The 16793-nt window shown below is 38.1% G+C and overlaps 2 protein-coding genes across 5 annotated transcripts; both read right to left on the minus strand.

Moving 5' to 3' along the window:
• Positions 1 to 216: 216 nt before the first annotated feature.
• Positions 217 to 14544, minus strand: LOC306824662 (myelin-associated glycoprotein-like). Of its 4 annotated transcripts, none has more exons than XM_079344873.1 (10): positions 14407 to 14544; positions 14056 to 14164; positions 12864 to 13196; positions 4323 to 4640; positions 3910 to 4236; positions 2965 to 3216; positions 2585 to 2869; positions 2338 to 2446; positions 2173 to 2242; positions 217 to 1827 (listed from the first exon to the last, which is right to left on the minus strand). In XM_079344873.1, exons 2-10 carry the CDS (start codon positions 14114 to 14116, stop codon positions 1444 to 1446), a joined length of 2139 nt encoding a protein of 712 aa, XP_079200999.1. In that variant the 5' UTR covers positions 14117 to 14164; positions 14407 to 14544; the 3' UTR covers positions 217 to 1443. The 4 variants fall into 4 exon arrangements, with proteins under 4 accessions (XP_079200999.1, XP_079200997.1, XP_079200998.1 ...); XM_079344871.1 differs by lacking the exons at positions 12864 to 13196; positions 14056 to 14164; positions 14407 to 14544 and adding exons at positions 4909 to 5319; positions 5748 to 5921; positions 6282 to 6334; XM_079344872.1 differs by lacking the exons at positions 12864 to 13196; positions 14056 to 14164; positions 14407 to 14544 and adding exons at positions 4909 to 5319; positions 5748 to 5973.
• Positions 9156 to 12688, minus strand: LOC306824665 (uncharacterized protein). Its single transcript, XM_079344880.1, has 4 exons — positions 11298 to 12688; positions 10373 to 10654; positions 10007 to 10094; positions 9156 to 9906 (listed from the first exon to the last, which is right to left on the minus strand). Exons 1-4 carry the CDS (start codon positions 11518 to 11520, stop codon positions 9753 to 9755), a joined length of 747 nt encoding a protein of 248 aa, XP_079201006.1. The 5' UTR covers positions 11521 to 12688; the 3' UTR covers positions 9156 to 9752.
• Positions 14545 to 16793: the final 2249 nt, after the last annotated feature.

Genomic DNA, 16793 nt, shown 5'->3' on the forward strand with positions numbered 1-16793 from the left:
AAATTCTGCTTATTCTGAGAAAGTTAGTTCAGGTTAATTCATGCACTTCATTAAAAAGGAGAAGTCAACTTTGACTGTTTTTACCAGATAAACTTTATCTGATTTTCAGATAAATGAGGCCAATAATGACCATTTTTAAAAACTGATAATTAAAGCAGCCAAAAATTTTAATTTATTTAATTGCTGTGTTGAAAGTTCTGATTCTGGTCAATGACATGAACCAATCTTTATTCGTATAGCACCAATTCATCACAAATGTTTTCTCGAGACAAAAAGCAGGTTTTAGACCTGACTCGTTACATTATTTACAAAGACCCAACATTCATCCATCATGAGCACTAAGCAACATTCAGCAATGTTACATAGGCAAGAAGCAACTTCTTTTAAGAGGCCGAAACCTTCGAGCAAACCGGACTCATGATGAACAGCCATGTGCAGAAACTGAGTTGGGCTTAAAATATGTGATAGAGGGAGGGATATCAACCTTTACTGTGTGACAAGTTCTGCATCACTCTGATAGGCTTCTTCAAATATCCACCTGCTCACTGCTTACGTTGACAATCTTTAGAAAGTCTGCAGATTTAATCCTTTTTTTTTTGTTGCATACTTTGAAAGCCTACCTGAAGACACACAGGAAATGTGAGGTGGAGAGTTTGGAGTGGACATGCATCAAAGGACTGAGGCCAGGACTTGAACCTGCGGCTGACACAGTGAGTTGAAGACTTTCGACTTGCTGCTCTATTTACAGAACTTGGTTGGCACCCCAAGACTTTGTCCATTTAATTTCCCTTAGGATTAACCCTTAACCCTTAGGATTGTTTGGCCATGAATCATTGTGTTTGGAGAAAGCTGTACAATATGACCATATCCTTTAGGTTTATTTGCTGTGGAACCAATCTTGTGTGTGTCTCTGTTGTGTTTCTGTACGTTTCTTTTTTTAACCTGGCTGTAAAAAAAAAGTCCCCTCTAGGACAATAAAGTAGAAGTTAAAGTATGCTAACATGCTCACAGTATTGGCCATTCTACACAGGCTTGTAAAAAAGATTTTTGTCATTCTGTTCTGCGAAATCCCCTGAAAAAGAAACATTGACACCGTTTGGCTGCGAAGGGGTTCAATGAAGGTCCATTTTTTCTGAGTACCCTAGAGAGACATGCTCATCAAAGGTATGTCTTACAAAAAGACACTTCAGTCGAGAGGATAGAGGCATTACCCTTTGGTCCTCCTTCCACTTCTCAATGGTCGAGTCAGCTCTTTGAAGGATGTGTCCATTTATTCAGAAGATTTAATTATAAGTTAATGTCAAAAAGAAAAATGTCCCAAATTTCCAGATGAGAGATGTAAAGCCCCTATCACGTGTCAATCCTTTCAGTTCCTTATGCTATGAATTTGAAGCGCAGATCCAGATAACTTACCTCAAGCAATTTAAAAATGCAACATGATCCTCAGATGTCATCCATTACATCCTTTACATTGGAGTACACTGCTTCATCCCCTCTGTCCTCCTCTTCTGGGACACTGTTTTTAGTCTCCTCATCCTCCCCTATCATCATCTCTTCCTCTTTGTCCTCATCGACTTCACCTTCTTCTTCACTTTTATCTTCTCTCTGCTCGTTTACGTCTTTCTTTATTTCAGCGTATTCAGTCTCTGTGGTCTCTTGTTTTGTTGCTGACTTCCTTTTCAACAAAGAGAAATCAATGCTGGCGTACTCCACGTCATTTGGTCCACGGTCCGGATCAAGGGCGGCTTTCTCCTCTGCCACAGCTCCTGCTGATGTCACCTCATGGTCGTAGGTCTGAACATCTTGCACTTCTTGACCAGCATCGATCTGTGAGGTACATTAATCATGCAACTCATTAGCATCATCCACAAGCAACAAACTGTGTATCTATGTAGGGTCAATCTTTCTGTTGTGCTAATATTACAGATATATTTTAAGGTTGTACAAAACTGAAAGGGGGGGCAAACATGAAGACTGGAGAAAGCTTCGTTATCAATAGCGAACAGCTGTTTATAAAATCTGTATCATGTACTTAGGGGACGTATAGGGGATTCAGTAAATTGTTGATTAAAAGTTATGAGGAGTATCTTTAATTTATTTATTCACGCCATGCAATCTGAAGAAAATGCAGGTTTTAACTTCAAATATATCAACTGTAATAAGATTTATTACCAGTGGATCCTCTTGACTAGTCACCATCTCCAAAGTCTTATCCAGATATCCAGAACTACTCTGTCTTTTTCTGGAAGAAGAAAACGCAAACATGTAAAATGTATATTTGACAATCACGCAAATAAGAAACCAAACCTAAATTATTTGTTGGTATTAATGGCGCACCTGCGGCATTTGTTTCCCAAGAAGCAGAAGACGGCTGAAAGAAGTGCACCAATCAAAAAGGCAATGATGACCTCCAACCGTGAAAACACATTTAACATCCTGGATCCATCTGTAATCAACAGTGACACAATTCATTATTATTATACATGAAACTGAATTGTAACATCTTAAATTGTAGTCTTCACATTCAAAAGGTCAAAAATGTCTGTAGTCTTGGAGCATAAGTGGTTAAGTCAAGCAGCTGCACCTTTTTCTTCTGAGATGGTCATCTCAATGGTGAGGTTTTCTTTTGCTTCCCCATTTTCATTACGGCTGACGCACTCAGCAACAGTGTTGCTGAAGTCATCGACGTGGAGAGTGATGGTGCTGTTGACAATGTGGTTTTTCACAGATGTCATGACAGAGTACTCGGTACGGTTCCACAACAGCGGCCATCTGATGGTGGGTAAAGGAAAACCCTCACTGATACAGATACAAGTCAAGAGCCCCGACTGAAAGTCACATCCTGAGTTTTCAAAGATGCTTGGAAACACTGTAAAACACACACACAGAAAATCCTCATAAGACAACTGCTGATAGTGTAAATGATCATTTTAAAGGTTTTTTAAAAAGATAATGATTACTTACGAGACACATCAGTAAACACAGTGACAGTCGTGTCCAGGTGTTTTGCTGTACAGATGTATCTTCCAGAGTTATCCATCGTTACATTAGGGATGACAAGTGTTGCTGATCCAGTGTCATTTATAAGGTAAGTGTTGGAACCAGGTAAAGTCCACGTGATAAGAGACGGAGGAAAACTTTCAACACTGCAGGTCAGATTGAGAGTTTCCCTTTTAGTAAGCTTTGTGTTCCCAGTGATTACAGGTGTTTTCATATCTGTGAAGAACATTTTACACAAATAAGAGGGAGAAAACAACATACTTCCAAATACTGAATAAGACTACAAGTAAATATAGGCATCACATTTAAAAGACAAAGTCATCATATGTATGTAGCTTATCGCAGCTCATATTAGTTGAAGACTGTGTAAAACAATTAGTCCAGATGTGTAACCGTGTTTCTTGAAAATGTGCTGACTGTAGAGGCCTACTGAAAACGGCACCAATATGTATAATGGTGTGACATCTTTGTACTGTAGTATGTATGTGATGTACACTACATACATTGTAATGTGAAATAGACTAAGTCTTAAATGAGCATCTCTTCTCTGTGAAATTCTTCATACTGCCACTAGATGGCACTAAAGTCTAAACATTTTGAAATTTCCTCAACGTCAACTTCAACAGACTTTTATTATTCTGAACATTTGACTCCAGTTAGGCTTACAAACAAAAGTCACTTTTCACAAAGCCTTCATCACTATACGGATCTGATTGCTATTTTAATCAAACACTCAAGTCATGATGTTGAATCAATTCTGATCTCCTGTAGGAAGAGTTAAATATAAATTGTATGTTAAAAAAGCCTCCCATATGTCTAGAGGTGCTGGAGCAGAGGAAGTCTGTTTTCTGCTGGTGTCAGTTATCTAATGAAGACAAAGAGGAACATGATTCTTTGGTTCACACTTACATATCACTTCAATGTCAACTTTTTGCATCAGGGTGATGTTTGAATGATTTACGGTGCAGATGTACTGTCCAGAATCTTTAGCCGTCACATTAGTGATGGACAAAGTCACCTGTCCAAATCCTCTCTGCAGGTAGGTTTCAGTCGTGTTGTCCAGGTTAGCTATAGTGTCATTTTTCACATCTGTTTTGGATCCAGCTTTAATGTCTTTGGCAGACATTTTTGTCCACGTGACTAAAGACGGTGGGAAACTTTCAACACCGCAGGTTAGCTGCAGCAGCTCACCCTCCCTCACACTTGTGTTTCCAGAAATGTTGACTTCCTTTACATCTGTGAGACAGAAATATACACAGTTTGACTTACAATGTAAATGCAATACTGAACAAATTTGAGATCAAATTAAACAAAGTACTCACAGGTCACACTGAGAGTCACCGTCTCCTCTGTTGTGATTTTGTTTTTGAAGCCCACCTTACAGGTGATGTTGGTGCCATGGTGCTTCGCAGAGGGTGTAAAGTTCAAAGTTGAGCTGTGTCTTTGTGCAACCGACTTGAAATCGGTGATGTTTTCTGTAATGTGGGAGTCATCCTCTCCTCCTCCTCCTCCTCCTCCTCTCCACATCCAGGTGATCTTGGGAGCAGATCCAGAGCAGAGACCAGGAGCAGTGCAGCTCAGTGTGGTCTGAAGCCCCTCTGTCAGAGGAGGAACCGTCACTGTGGGCTTCTGGGTCAGATCTGATAGGAGAGAAATCATGTAGAATCAGGAGAGCAGACTAATACTCCAGAGCCATTCAAGTGTGGACAAAACATACTTAAGATACAAAAAACTTCAAATGTATGACGACAGCTGGAGCTCCTGACGGCTGCCAACAGGGGTCGACAAATGTCAATATCTACTGTGCACTCCAAAGACAATATAAACAGCATCAAGTTGTTGTTCAAATTCAGTGTAATTATACAACAGTGAACATGATAACTGTTTGTTTTGCGTAGCCCTTCATACCTTTAACTAAGACAGTCGTTTTTCGTTGATATTGAAATTGATCGGATCGTCGAGTGGACCCAATAAAAGTGACAAGATTAACTCTGAGCTGATAGGATCCAGAGTCTGACGCTTTGAGGTCGTTGATGATGATGCTGCAGTCCCTTCGAAAAACGTTTGGCTCCAACAGTGACACTCGACCTTTGAACCCAGGCTGAATCGTTTGGCTGTTTGTGCTGAATATCACATCTGAATCATCACATCTTTGATGTTCACATTTGAGCCAAACAAGACTTTGGGGATAATAACCAGATCTAACTGTGAAAGAGCATGGTATCATGACACAGAGCCCAGCCTCTGCTGTTATTTCTCCATCAATCAGAGTGATGCAGAAATCCCCTTGACAGAACTCTCTTCTTTCCAATGATGCACCTGTGGATGATAACATACAGAAGTCAGAATACTTCAAGTGAAAAAGTACAATAAGATGTCAAATACAAACTGAGAAAAATACTTCTACTTCTGACCAACAGTTAGTTAGTAAATCTGTTTTTGTTTGATATAACTGCTGGTTGCTCAGCAACAATGGTAAACATCACAACAGCTTTACCAAGTCAATTAACTTTAAAGACACACTTTATATGACATGGGCTTTGCAAATCAATTCTTTTTTTTTTTAATGGAGATTGAGAAGTGCAACTTTGGCAAACAAATGGTTAAAATAAATTCATGTCACAATACACAAAAAAACATGCCAAGAAAGCTACGACTCAGCTCTTAAATTCAAGGTAGAAAAGCGAAATACTTGTGATTAGGAATTGTGTTGCTGTTTTGTTTTTTTGTGCGAAATGAATACATACCTACATCTGCCTTGCTGCCACACATACAGAAAAGCAGAGTCATCCACATGAGAACAAACATCCTGATTTGATTGTTGAGTCAGTCAATTCCTCTACAGAACAGATTTTACTGTGAAGGTGCAGTAAATGTGGAGGAACAGAACAAACGGGAAATCCACCGCTGACATGACAGCCCTAAAAACAGGATGTTGCATGATCAGTTATTCCATAGTTGCAAATCATCAAGCTCTGCCCAGGGGGTGTGATTACCCTGAGGTTTTTCTGTAATGGTAAAACACTGCTCTTGAGACATTTTTTATTAAACTCTGGCCCTTCTTAACATTAACCAAATTAATTACGTTTAACATACAGCATTTAGTCCATCCTACACATCATAAACATGTTTCTCCAGCACCCATTAAACTTTACCATTAAATCACAGTATATCAAAAAGGTGTTTTTCTTTAAATACACAGGAGAAGAATAAATCAAATCAGTCGCTTCCATTTACAGGCTTTAAGTATATTAATAAAAAATGTAAATGTTCTCTGTTACCTCTTTGTGTCTTGTCCCCCTGCTCTCTTCTCTCCACAAGTGTCGCCTCTGAAATGACCCTTTTCACTTTTCTGTTTCTTCTTTTTTTTTGCAACAAAACTTCAGGAAGTTTCCTCAGAAATAAGGAACTCGCTGTGCCTTACTTCTCCTCTCCTGAGGCTGACAAGCTTTTATACACGTTTAAGTCCAGCAGCAAGAGTGGATAACACCCTGTTAGATGTCGCAAGGGACTAGAGAATACACGTTAATCTTAACCAGTAATTTAGGTTTCCACCTGAGATCTTAAACATCAATCTCAGGCCAGATCTTATTTTGTGGTCAATCTCAGAAGTCCCTGTTCATCGTGGAGCTAACTGTACTGCGGGAGGCTACAGTGAGTGAGGCGTATGAACGAAAAGTACACAGAGTCAGCCTTTAAGGCACAACAACAAGGCTGGCGTACACAGGTGCTCCCAGTAGAGGTTGGGTGCAGAGGATTCTTGGCCACATCCACAACCAAGCTTAGACTTAGACTGAACTTTATTGATCCTTTTGGGATGACTCCCTCAAGGAAATTTAGGTTCCAGCAGCATATACAATAAAATAAAAATGTAGCGGGTAACAAAAAGCTCCTGAAGGGGATGGGAGTGGGCCTATCAACGAAACACAGTTGAAGGAGGGTGCCCACCTGACATGTGTTGTGGAATTTTTCCCATTACCAAAGAGTGAAAATAAAGAGTGAGAAGATCTATTCAGAAAGGAACCCCAAGATCGACCTGGTCTCAATGAACATTTATTCGAAGGCAAGATAAGCGTTCGAAGACCCCTCTCTCACGCGGTGAGGAGAGAAAGAGGCCCCGAGAAAAGGCAAACATGAAAACTTATACATTTCCATCACATTACACAGATCACTCCCCATCACGCCACATAGAGCCACTGCCCACCTGGCAGGGCACAATCTATCCCCTAGTGTGAGAAAAGAGACTACGTGACTATTTACCATCTCCCAAGGCTGAGAAGGAGATGGAGTCCAGTGAGAAAGAGCCTGGGTGACTCTTCCCACATGTACAGAGTGTGAGAAACAGAATAAAGGGAACAAAATGATGGGAAACAAAACACCCTGTGCATGTAGTGTTCTAAGACATTTCACATACATTTTATATGACAGATTCTATGAGACCTTCGTAGTACAAATGGAGTAACATTTTCCATAACACATGACCCTGATGACGTTATTACCCCTCTCCCCACTTAAATCCATGATCCTTTCACTGCCTCCTTCACCTCCTTCCTTTGCCCTTCTCCTCTCTTTCCTTCAACTCCTCCCCTCTTCCCTCTTCCCACTCAAATCAGGGAAGTGCTGATTACTAGGGATAGTAACAAGTCCTATGAGCTGAAACAGAAGAATACATCCAAGATCAAATTAGAAATGTTCACTACTAAAATGTATGTATTCCCGTTCAGTTGGATCCTCTTTACGATTTACAGTAACATGATTTTTATGCCTTTTTGAAAAGGGATGAACACGTCTTTTGTTTTTTTTTAAATATAATGTGCATTTGTTCTTGTATGTCTGCTTAAATCACATCTATTGGACAAACATCACGTACTGTTTGTTTCTGTCTGTCAGTCTGAAAAAAGATTGTTTCTGTAAAAAACGTGTCGAGAAGATGCTGAAATGGGTTTACATAAGGGTTTCCTCATTCTAAATGCAGGCATCATGTCAGGAAGCACTTTCGCATACTTGTGTGTTTTTACATCTCATATTGTGCAACATCTGTAAATACAGTTCTCAGAAAAGTCATAGCAGTTTCAGTAGTTTGAGATCAACCCTGAATGAAATAAGATCATGAAATACGACAGGGTCTCATTGCAAGAGTTAAGAAAACACTCAGATATGAAAGATCAGAACTGCTAATTGTACAGACTAAATTTAAGGAAATGTGACAGAAGTGAGGAAATGTTTTGCTTTGATCAAAACATTATCACATGCTCCACCTTGATATTTGTTGGATAACACATCAGCCAACAAATTAGAGAGATGTGCTTGGTCATTAGCCGGGAGGCAAACACTCTGTACTTAAGATTAGACTTTTAAAAAAACATTTTTGATTCATCTTATAGTTAGGGCTGGTGCAGGTATGGACCATCTACTAGTTATACTGCTATAGACTTAGACTGTGGGGGCAACATGGCACTATACAAATAAAGATTGATTATTTGATAGATTGATTAATCATGAAGTACAAATTGCAAATCAATTAACTATAGTAATGAATGTCTGGACTAAGAAACAACATTTGGTTAAAGATGTGACTGGATAACAGATTAAAGGAAAAAAATAAACAAGTAAATCAAATTAAGTATTGCATTTAAGCCCCAATTCAAGACACCACTTTACTTACTGAGTAAAACTTCCATTTAGGTTAATTTAAATTGTCTTTCCAATTAGATTCAATGGGTAACATTTTTTCCTTCCCTCCCAAGGGTTTCCGGGACATCCACAACTACAGCATGAAGTAAATTGATTTAACTGCTCACCTGTTGCATGATTGTCCTTCTACAAGAGTGCAATACCCTCTTTCACCACGCACAGGACAGACAGTCACAGTGCAATCTGGGGAGGCGCTGTTTCACCTTTTAAAGGAACTTCGTTTAATAAAATACTCAAGGAAATTTGGACCATAAACTTTATAAAGTGAACATAATCGTCAAAAATGCACTGCTCTCCCCAATCAAAAAGCTGTTTTGTTGACTTATCTTATAAGCTATTAGAAGTGAAAGGAAATGTGTTATTATTTTTAATGTTGGAATGTAACAAAACTGTTATTGAAGTTTAGCTGATGTAATAATGGAAGTGCCACAGTTCTATCACAGATAACAGGATGTCACACGTTGGGTTATTCCAAAGTTACTTTATTAAATATATCCAGTTGTTTACCCATCAAAATGTGAAATTCTTAATATTTATCTTTACTAGCAAAAATATACAATGCCAGATGAAGTCTTATTTTACACCAAAGATCACAGTGTAATTTAGAAACGTGAAAATTAGGTTTTTAATCTCAAATTGTGGGTATAACTCAATACAAATAAATATGTTACACATGAACATATTGTTTTGAAACATTTAACTGAACTAAATGACATCTCATGAACCTTTTTCAAATCAACTTTAAAATACCATTTATTTGACTGGAAAAATATCAATACAGGTGTCTAGTGATTAAAAAGACATTTTAAAAAAACTACAAACAAAAGGCATCACAGCTACAATAGTGGACTTGGATTATACTGGGAATAACCCAATTAGATGGCCAGTGAATGTAAACAGTTTATTGTACAAAAAAGTGGACACTGTTAACTTAAACTGTTTAAATAAAGGTTTTAGAAAATTAACTAAAAAAAGTAAAACAGTGTGATAAAAATACTTTTTTGAGAATATTCAGAAATACCATTGTCATGACATCTTACACATGTTGGAAATATAATTTAAAATATCACCACTTCATTCTCCCTCTGTTGAGTTGAGTCTTGTTTGTTCAGATGCTTGCCGATAACATCGTACTCTGCTGATTGGTCTCTTTTCTTCAGCGACATGTATGTTATGTCCTCCTGGGTTGGTTTCACTATTTTTCTTTTGTTGCTATGGAGAGAAGAAGGAAGGGACATGTGATGAAATATCGAAAAGTTTCCAGTACGTCAATAGAGCTTTCAGAGCATAAAATGATGGTGTAGTAACATACCACAGGAACATTAGGCTGATAACGAGGACGACATTCACACTGAGAGATACAGCAGCAACAACTACCCAGAGATTCAGACTGTGTTGATCTGATAAAAGATGACACAAAGATCTATTATGTTGGATTCAGAGGACATTAACAATGAAGCTGATCAGTTTTGCTATTGAGCAGAGCTGCTGTAATTGCTTGTTATGTTCAAGCTAACCCTGATTGTTTTTGTTATTGTTTGTTTGTTTTTTGTTTGTTTGTTGTTGTTGTTGTTTTGGTTTGTTTTTTGTTCAATGGTAAAAATGTACTTCAACCAAAACTATTAGGAACTAATAAACTTGAAACAGAACTATTGTTTATATTAAAGTGTTAACTAACCTTCTCGCCTCTCTGACGTGACTATGGTGAGGCTCCGTTTCACATTCCCAACTTTGCTGCTGCTGACACACTCAACCACAGTGTTGCGTTGGTCCTTCACAGTTAAGGTAAATGTACTGGTCACTGTGCTGCTTGTCATAGTGGTAGTGACAGAGTACTGGGTGTGGTTTTCCAACAGCGGCCATCTGATGGTGGGTAAAGGAAGCCCCTCACTGGCACACACACAGGTCAGTAAAGCTGACTGAACCTCACATTTAGAGCTGTTTAGGATCTTTGGATACACTGTGGACACACGTTCAGAATTGTTAAAATGATTTAGTGACCGTAAACGCAGAATGCTTACAGAGTACGGTATTGCTTTTCATTAACTGGTCCGTAAAGCTTTTTTCCCACATGCACTACGGAAAATATGGAACGTATTTCCAGACTGGCTGCTACCAAAATCTGTCTGACTTGCTTATTGACAATGTGCAAACACACACAGCAAAATACTTTACTAATTCTGATGTGGAGCATCCAATGTTATAATGATAATTGATTTTGCCTTTTTACAGATGCTTTGTGTTATTGGACAGTTATTAAGAAATGATTGGTAAAGTACATAATAGTAAGACTAAGAAGCAGCCTCGCTAGCAGTCACCCAATGGTCCAGTGTTTCAATCAGTCAGCTTCCCCTAACGGCTCGCTTGTGGGGAATTTTCCTGAATATTACCTGCCGCATTCACACACAGGATCACCCTGACAGTAATTTCTTAAGGCGGCTGGAAGAAAAAATTCTGAGTATAGTTGTAATGAAAAATGTGTCTTCACAAATGAAGTTCATCCTGACATTTTTGGAAAGTTTCAGGAGTTTTGTCAAAGTGGGAAAACAAAAAAAGTAATTCTACGAGTTAATGTCGATGTTCACACTAAGCTCTATACTCACAGTTAACTTTCAGAGTCACTGTCTCCTCTGTAGTGATGTTGTTCACTAATTCAACCCGACAGGTGACCTCAGTGTTGTGGTGTTGGATAAATGAGGGGTTTAAAGTTAAAGTTGAGCTGTGTCTTTGTGATACAGCATTCAAATTCTTCATCTCAAAATCAGTGATGTTTCCTGTGATGTGGGAGTCCTTCTCTCCTCCTCCTCCTCCTCCTCCTCTCCACATCCAGGTGATCTCAGGAGCAGATCCAGAGCAGAGACCAGGAGCAGTGCAGCTCAGTGTGGTCTGCAGCCCCTCTATCAGAGGAGGAACCGTCACTCTGGGCTTCTGGGTCAGATCTGAAGGGAGAAAGGTCCATCAGTACCAGGTGAACACTCTGCAGGTCAAAAACATTTGCATTTGGCTATGCTAAAAGGTTTATCAGTTCAACATTACTGTAGGAAGAGCTCAACTAGTTGGCAGGATTACACTCCACTCAGTGAAAACAAAGCTGCACCGATGCACCTTGTGGACTCTGCTGAACACAACAGGAATTATCACACAGGAAGACAGTTTCATCCTTCTTTTTTTTTTACCCCAAAACAGATTGTTATAAACTGGTGCTACTTATATCCTGAAATTTACAGTATTTTTTTTTCTTCTTTTTTGAGGAGGATGCTAGCAAAATGTTCTTCTTAAGCTAATGTCAGATTCCATCTGTTACTGTTGATGATGTGTCCTCTTTGAAAGATAGCTGGCTGTTTGTGATAAAGGACTATGGCCATGACTGTTGCAATCATTTACAGTCTGAACTGCAACTTCAAGAACAGTGTTAGTGATAGTGTTAGGTCTTGAAACCACAAGAGAGGCATGCAAACCTCTGTTTATACACATTACTTGAAGCTAAATCTACATTGGATGACTGGCTATAGGCCAGTTAAAGAAGATGTTAAAAACAGTAAGTGTCCTAAAAAATGCCACTTTGTTTGTGTTTTCGATTGTATATCAAAAATAACAAATTTCTTTAATTCCATCAACTACGGACGAATTCGGCGGAAAGTTGCAGGCAACACTTCGTTCATTAAACTGTAACACTATTTAACATTAATGTTTAGGCCTACTTCAGTTAATTATTAAAGGAGTAATTGATCAACTGATATTGAAGATAGTCTTTGTCAACAGACCGACAGTTAACAAAGTTAAACTTTTGACGAACTGAGCCCACCTCTGTTCAAATGTGCCATAAAGGTAGTTTATAAATACCTTTTACTGATGCAATTTAATCTTATATTACTTATATTACAGAGTAAAGGGTGAATAATACATTTGGGCTTCAAACTTTAAACATTTTAACAATAGAGTTACATCAAGAACTGCCTCAGGTTTTTACTTGTTCCTAACAGAGGTTGACCACTGTCACATATTGTTCATCCCCATGAGGACTTAAAAACAGTATGTTGGAGTATGTATGCATGTCAAAATAACATTTTGACTTTAAAGGTTGCTGTAGATTTCCATACCTTTAACAGAGACAGTTGCTGTGGAGAAAAATGTATATCCATTTTCAGGCGTCTGAAAAAATTGGAAACCTGTAACTCTGAGCTGATAGGATCCAGAGTCTGAGGCAGTGAGGTCGTTGATGATGATGCTGCAGTTCCCCTGAGACACATCAGGCTGCAACAGTGACACTCTACTAATGAACCCAGGCTCAACCGTTTTGCCATCGCTGTTGAATATCACTTTTGAATTAGAGCATTTATTTTCACATTTGAACCAAACAAAACCTTTGGGTTTAAATATTCGACTAGTCGTGAAAGAGCACGGTATCACAACACAGAGTCCAGCCTCTGCTTTTATTTCTCCATCAGTAAGAGTGATACAGAAGTCACCTTGACAGAATGTTCTTCTTTCCAGTGAAGCGCCTGTAAATAAAAACAGTGAGACACAAGATCTTCAAAATATGGCACTCTAATATTCTTCATGATTCTTAACTGGTCCAGCCTCCCGAAATAAAAATCGTGAAGCACATTTTGTGCATTGTTTGTCATGTTACTGAACCACTGAATACGGCTCTGCAGCACCTGTTGAATACCACTGATTTATGGCTGGTTACGTTGATGTAACACAGCTGCAGTTATCACCACAGATGTTAAAACAGGATGTTGCATTTTTGGTTTATCCTAAGTTGCTAAAATAATTTCACTACTGCTTTACCCTCAAATGTGTGCAGATACTTTAAATGTTCATTTATTTTAACTGAATGATATCTGCAGCACCAGATGGGCATTTTAAGGCATATATATAATAAACATAAAGATGCCTTACTATTGAGAGCATTTGTTTAATCTCATCTTTCCACAGATATTACATTACTGTTTTTATATATAACTGTTGTTTTCAGCAGCAAAGAACACATTGTATATCATCTAACCATATGTAAACACTCAATTCGGTGTAAAGATGAATTTTGATAAGTATACATGTCCATTATAGAGTTTAATACTTCAGATAGTGAGCATCTCTCAATCATTTAAAAAAAATGTGAAGTCTTTTGTTGTCATTTCTTTAAACATTTTGCAGTTATACAATAAAAAGAATTATACAATATTTTTCCAAGACAATCAAATGTCTTAGTTTTGACTTTTGATACGTTGTCTTTGTGATATTTTAAATTAAATGTAGGGAAAATAAACCTCTTCTGTTGCTATTTTTCATTGTCCATAATGTTCTAACCTTTTAGTTGCGATTGTAAAATAACAAAAAAACAACAGAAAAGATTACCTGTCTGCGCACTGCTGTCTCTGATGGAGAGGAGCAGAGTTGAACAGATGAGAACAAACATCCTGATTTGATTGCTGTGGACAGTCAGTCTCTCATTCCACTGGACAAACTGTAGTTTTCAGATGTAAAAAAGACATTTTACATTAAAAAGAAAAAAAAAGAAGACAAAAAGGTCAGCAGATGAAACTGGTTCTGAAACAGCTAAAGTGAAAACACTTGTTGACATTTAGTCCTTGAAAGTTTAACATGAAAGAACTTTAACATAACAGTTTGAACCATGGCCTTACACCAGTGCTGGAACATTAATGATATTGGCATAAAATGAATCTCTCACGAAAATATCTGTTTTACCTCTTTGTTCCTTCTTGTGCTCTCCGTGTCGATCTCTCACACTGTCAGCTGACTCGCTCTTCCTTCTCTTTTTATGCTTCTTCATGTAAGTGGTTCGTAGCAATGAATAAAAAAAAAATATATATCTTTTTTTTCTATTGTTGGAACAAACACTGGGAGAACTGATATGTGCTTTTCATGAAAAAGCTCATCCTGCTTTCAATTAACAATCAAAAGTATCACTCAATGTAAATCTTTGTTAAGATTAATACAACAGAGGATGCTAACTATCAACTCATATGCCACCCATCCGGTGTTTCAGAGGCAATAAAAATGAACATTATCAGTCTTCTTGTTGCTGGTGTAGTTTTATAACCACCTTAAAACTCTGTACATAAACTTCCAATAACCTTCAACACTTGTGACTCAAAACCATCAGGAAATGAAAGTATGGTTTAAAAACATCATTCTGGCTCACTTGCAACAGCACACGTTTTACTTTTGTAGAATTAAGAAAAGAGACATCTTAATAACTTGCAGATTGTGTCTTCAATCATTGAACACCTTTACTAAAAGCACTAAACTGCTTATTCAGTAACTGGACTCTTATGACATCACTGCCTGAGCTTATCAATATGCAACCTGTCAATTAACGGGCAGTTTTCAATCAGGTCATCTGATGGAAGGCAACAAGCACCACGCAAAAAGCAATTGTGTGCAACATGTCATATAGGTCTGTATGCCTCTCTCCCTTTTGCCTAGGCCTTTTATCACAAATGTAATTTATTCTATTTAACTTTTTTAATTAAATTGAAGATTAATTAATTAATTAACTGGAAGACGCATATATGTGACTGTTTTTACAGCATAAATAAACATGTTTACATCCTGGTCTGATTAGCTATTGTCATCGCTGACACACTCAGTATGGGGGTGATTTATTTTTAAAATGGCTCCTTTTTGATTGAGAGAACAATACAAGTATCCATAGTTACGTGCGTTGCTGAAAGCTTGTTGTTCACCTGTAGTCAAAGGCAGTGCACGTCTCTGTGTTTCGGTTGCAACATCTTTATTGTTGCCATACAAACATAATGAACTGCTGAAGTTCAGTTGTTGTAACACAGCTGCAGTTACCATCACAGACGTTTAAACAGGATGTTGCATGTTTGGTTAATCCAAAGTTGCTTAAAACAGCAGATATGCTGAAGATGAGCTTTACCTTTCATGAAATACGCCACACGCAAACAAGATGGTACATCATGTCCTTTTCATTGCATGCATGTTTACAAAAGGTGTTTCGTAAAAACCACCTCCTATATCTTTCCTGCATTATCTGTATGAAGTGTTTACTTAAAGTTAAAGTAATCCAGTGCAGTAACTGGACCACAAATAGCATCACTGAGTTTATTAATATGACACCTTTCAAGGTTCTTGTTGTTTTAATCAGGAAGCTTCTGATTCATCATAACCAGCATCGCTTTGCTTCCTGTGGTGTAATTCAAATAAGCACGGCTCCAGTCATGCACATGAGTAAGCAGCTCCTTGAGGCAGCAAAGATATATCAAGTCAATGCTGAAAGTCAATTAGTGTAGCAGTTAATGTAAAGTGTGTAAAGTTTGTTTGTGCTCAAACTGAGATCTTTTGGTACCATCAATACAGTTTATTTATTAATTTATATACTTGGGTGAAATTGTGGTTTGCACTCTGCTGTTGTAGAGACATGCTTCTCACACACACACACAGGCCTGAATCACACTCATGCACGAGCATGGACCTGTGCACATGCATTAATGGAGAGATGTGAGAGTGCCACAGCTGCCCCCACTGGAGGCACCCCCTGAGCAGGTGAGGGTTCGAACCCGCGACCCTCTAGTTCCAAACCCAAGCACCTACGGAGTGAGCTCCTGCAGCAATACATGCATGAAAGTAAAAGAAAGAAACAAAGCCTTGATGTTTGAATATGACCACGTGCTTTTTGTTGTTGATGTTCAACCACGAAGTAAAATCAGCCAGACACACAATTTAAGCAATCAGAACAAAAAACAGAAAGCATGATAAACACACAGTTCACTGTTTGTTTTCTATCAATAATCAACCTTTTCAATGACATGTTGTTTTGATTTTATTTATGTTTGCATTGGACTGAAGACAGAGGAATTCTCTTGAAGCATGACAGACTTGTGTAAAATAAAGGAGCAAGCAAACATCATTGCAGACGTCCTAATTTCATTAAGTAATGCTGCTTATTTGCAGATAGATTGCAAAACCCTGACCTGAATTATTGTGTCAATCATATATGGAAAAAAAAATCTACACGATAATAATAATAATTATGACCACCACAAAGTAAAGGGCTTACATTTTGCTTTACAACACAAAATATTAGGTAAGACAGATTTGATTTTTCT

This window comes from Symphodus melops, assembly GCF_947650265.1.
Source record: "Symphodus melops genome assembly, chromosome: 5".
In the NCBI taxonomy this organism is placed as follows: Eukaryota; Metazoa; Chordata; class Actinopteri; order Labriformes; family Labridae; genus Symphodus; species Symphodus melops.

Bases quoted from the DNA above. Each gene is read 5' to 3' on its own strand.
- LOC306824665 (XM_079344880.1), bottom strand. From the start codon at position 11,520: ATGTGGAGAGGAGGAGGAGGAGGAGGAGGAGAGAAGGACTCCCACATC. The intron at 10,095-10,372 runs GTTAGTTAACAC...ATCTTTTATCAG, and splicing joins CACGTCAGAGAGGCGAGAAG to ATCAACACAGTCTGAATCTC. The intron at 9,907-10,006 runs GTATGTTACTAC...TTCTCTCCATAG, and splicing joins ATCAGCCTAATGTTCCTGTG to CAACAAAAGAAAAATAGTGA.
- LOC306824662 (XM_079344871.1), bottom strand. From the start codon at position 5,808: ATGTTTGTTCTCATGTGGATGACTCTGCTTTTCTGTATGTGTGGCAGC. The intron at 4,237-4,322 runs GTGAGTACTTTG...TCTGTCTCACAG, and splicing joins GGTGACTCTCAGTGTGACCT to ATGTAAAGGAAGTCAACATT. The intron at 2,447-2,584 runs GTGCAGCTGCTT...TGTTGATTACAG, and splicing joins GACCATCTCAGAAGAAAAAG to ATGGATCCAGGATGTTAAAT.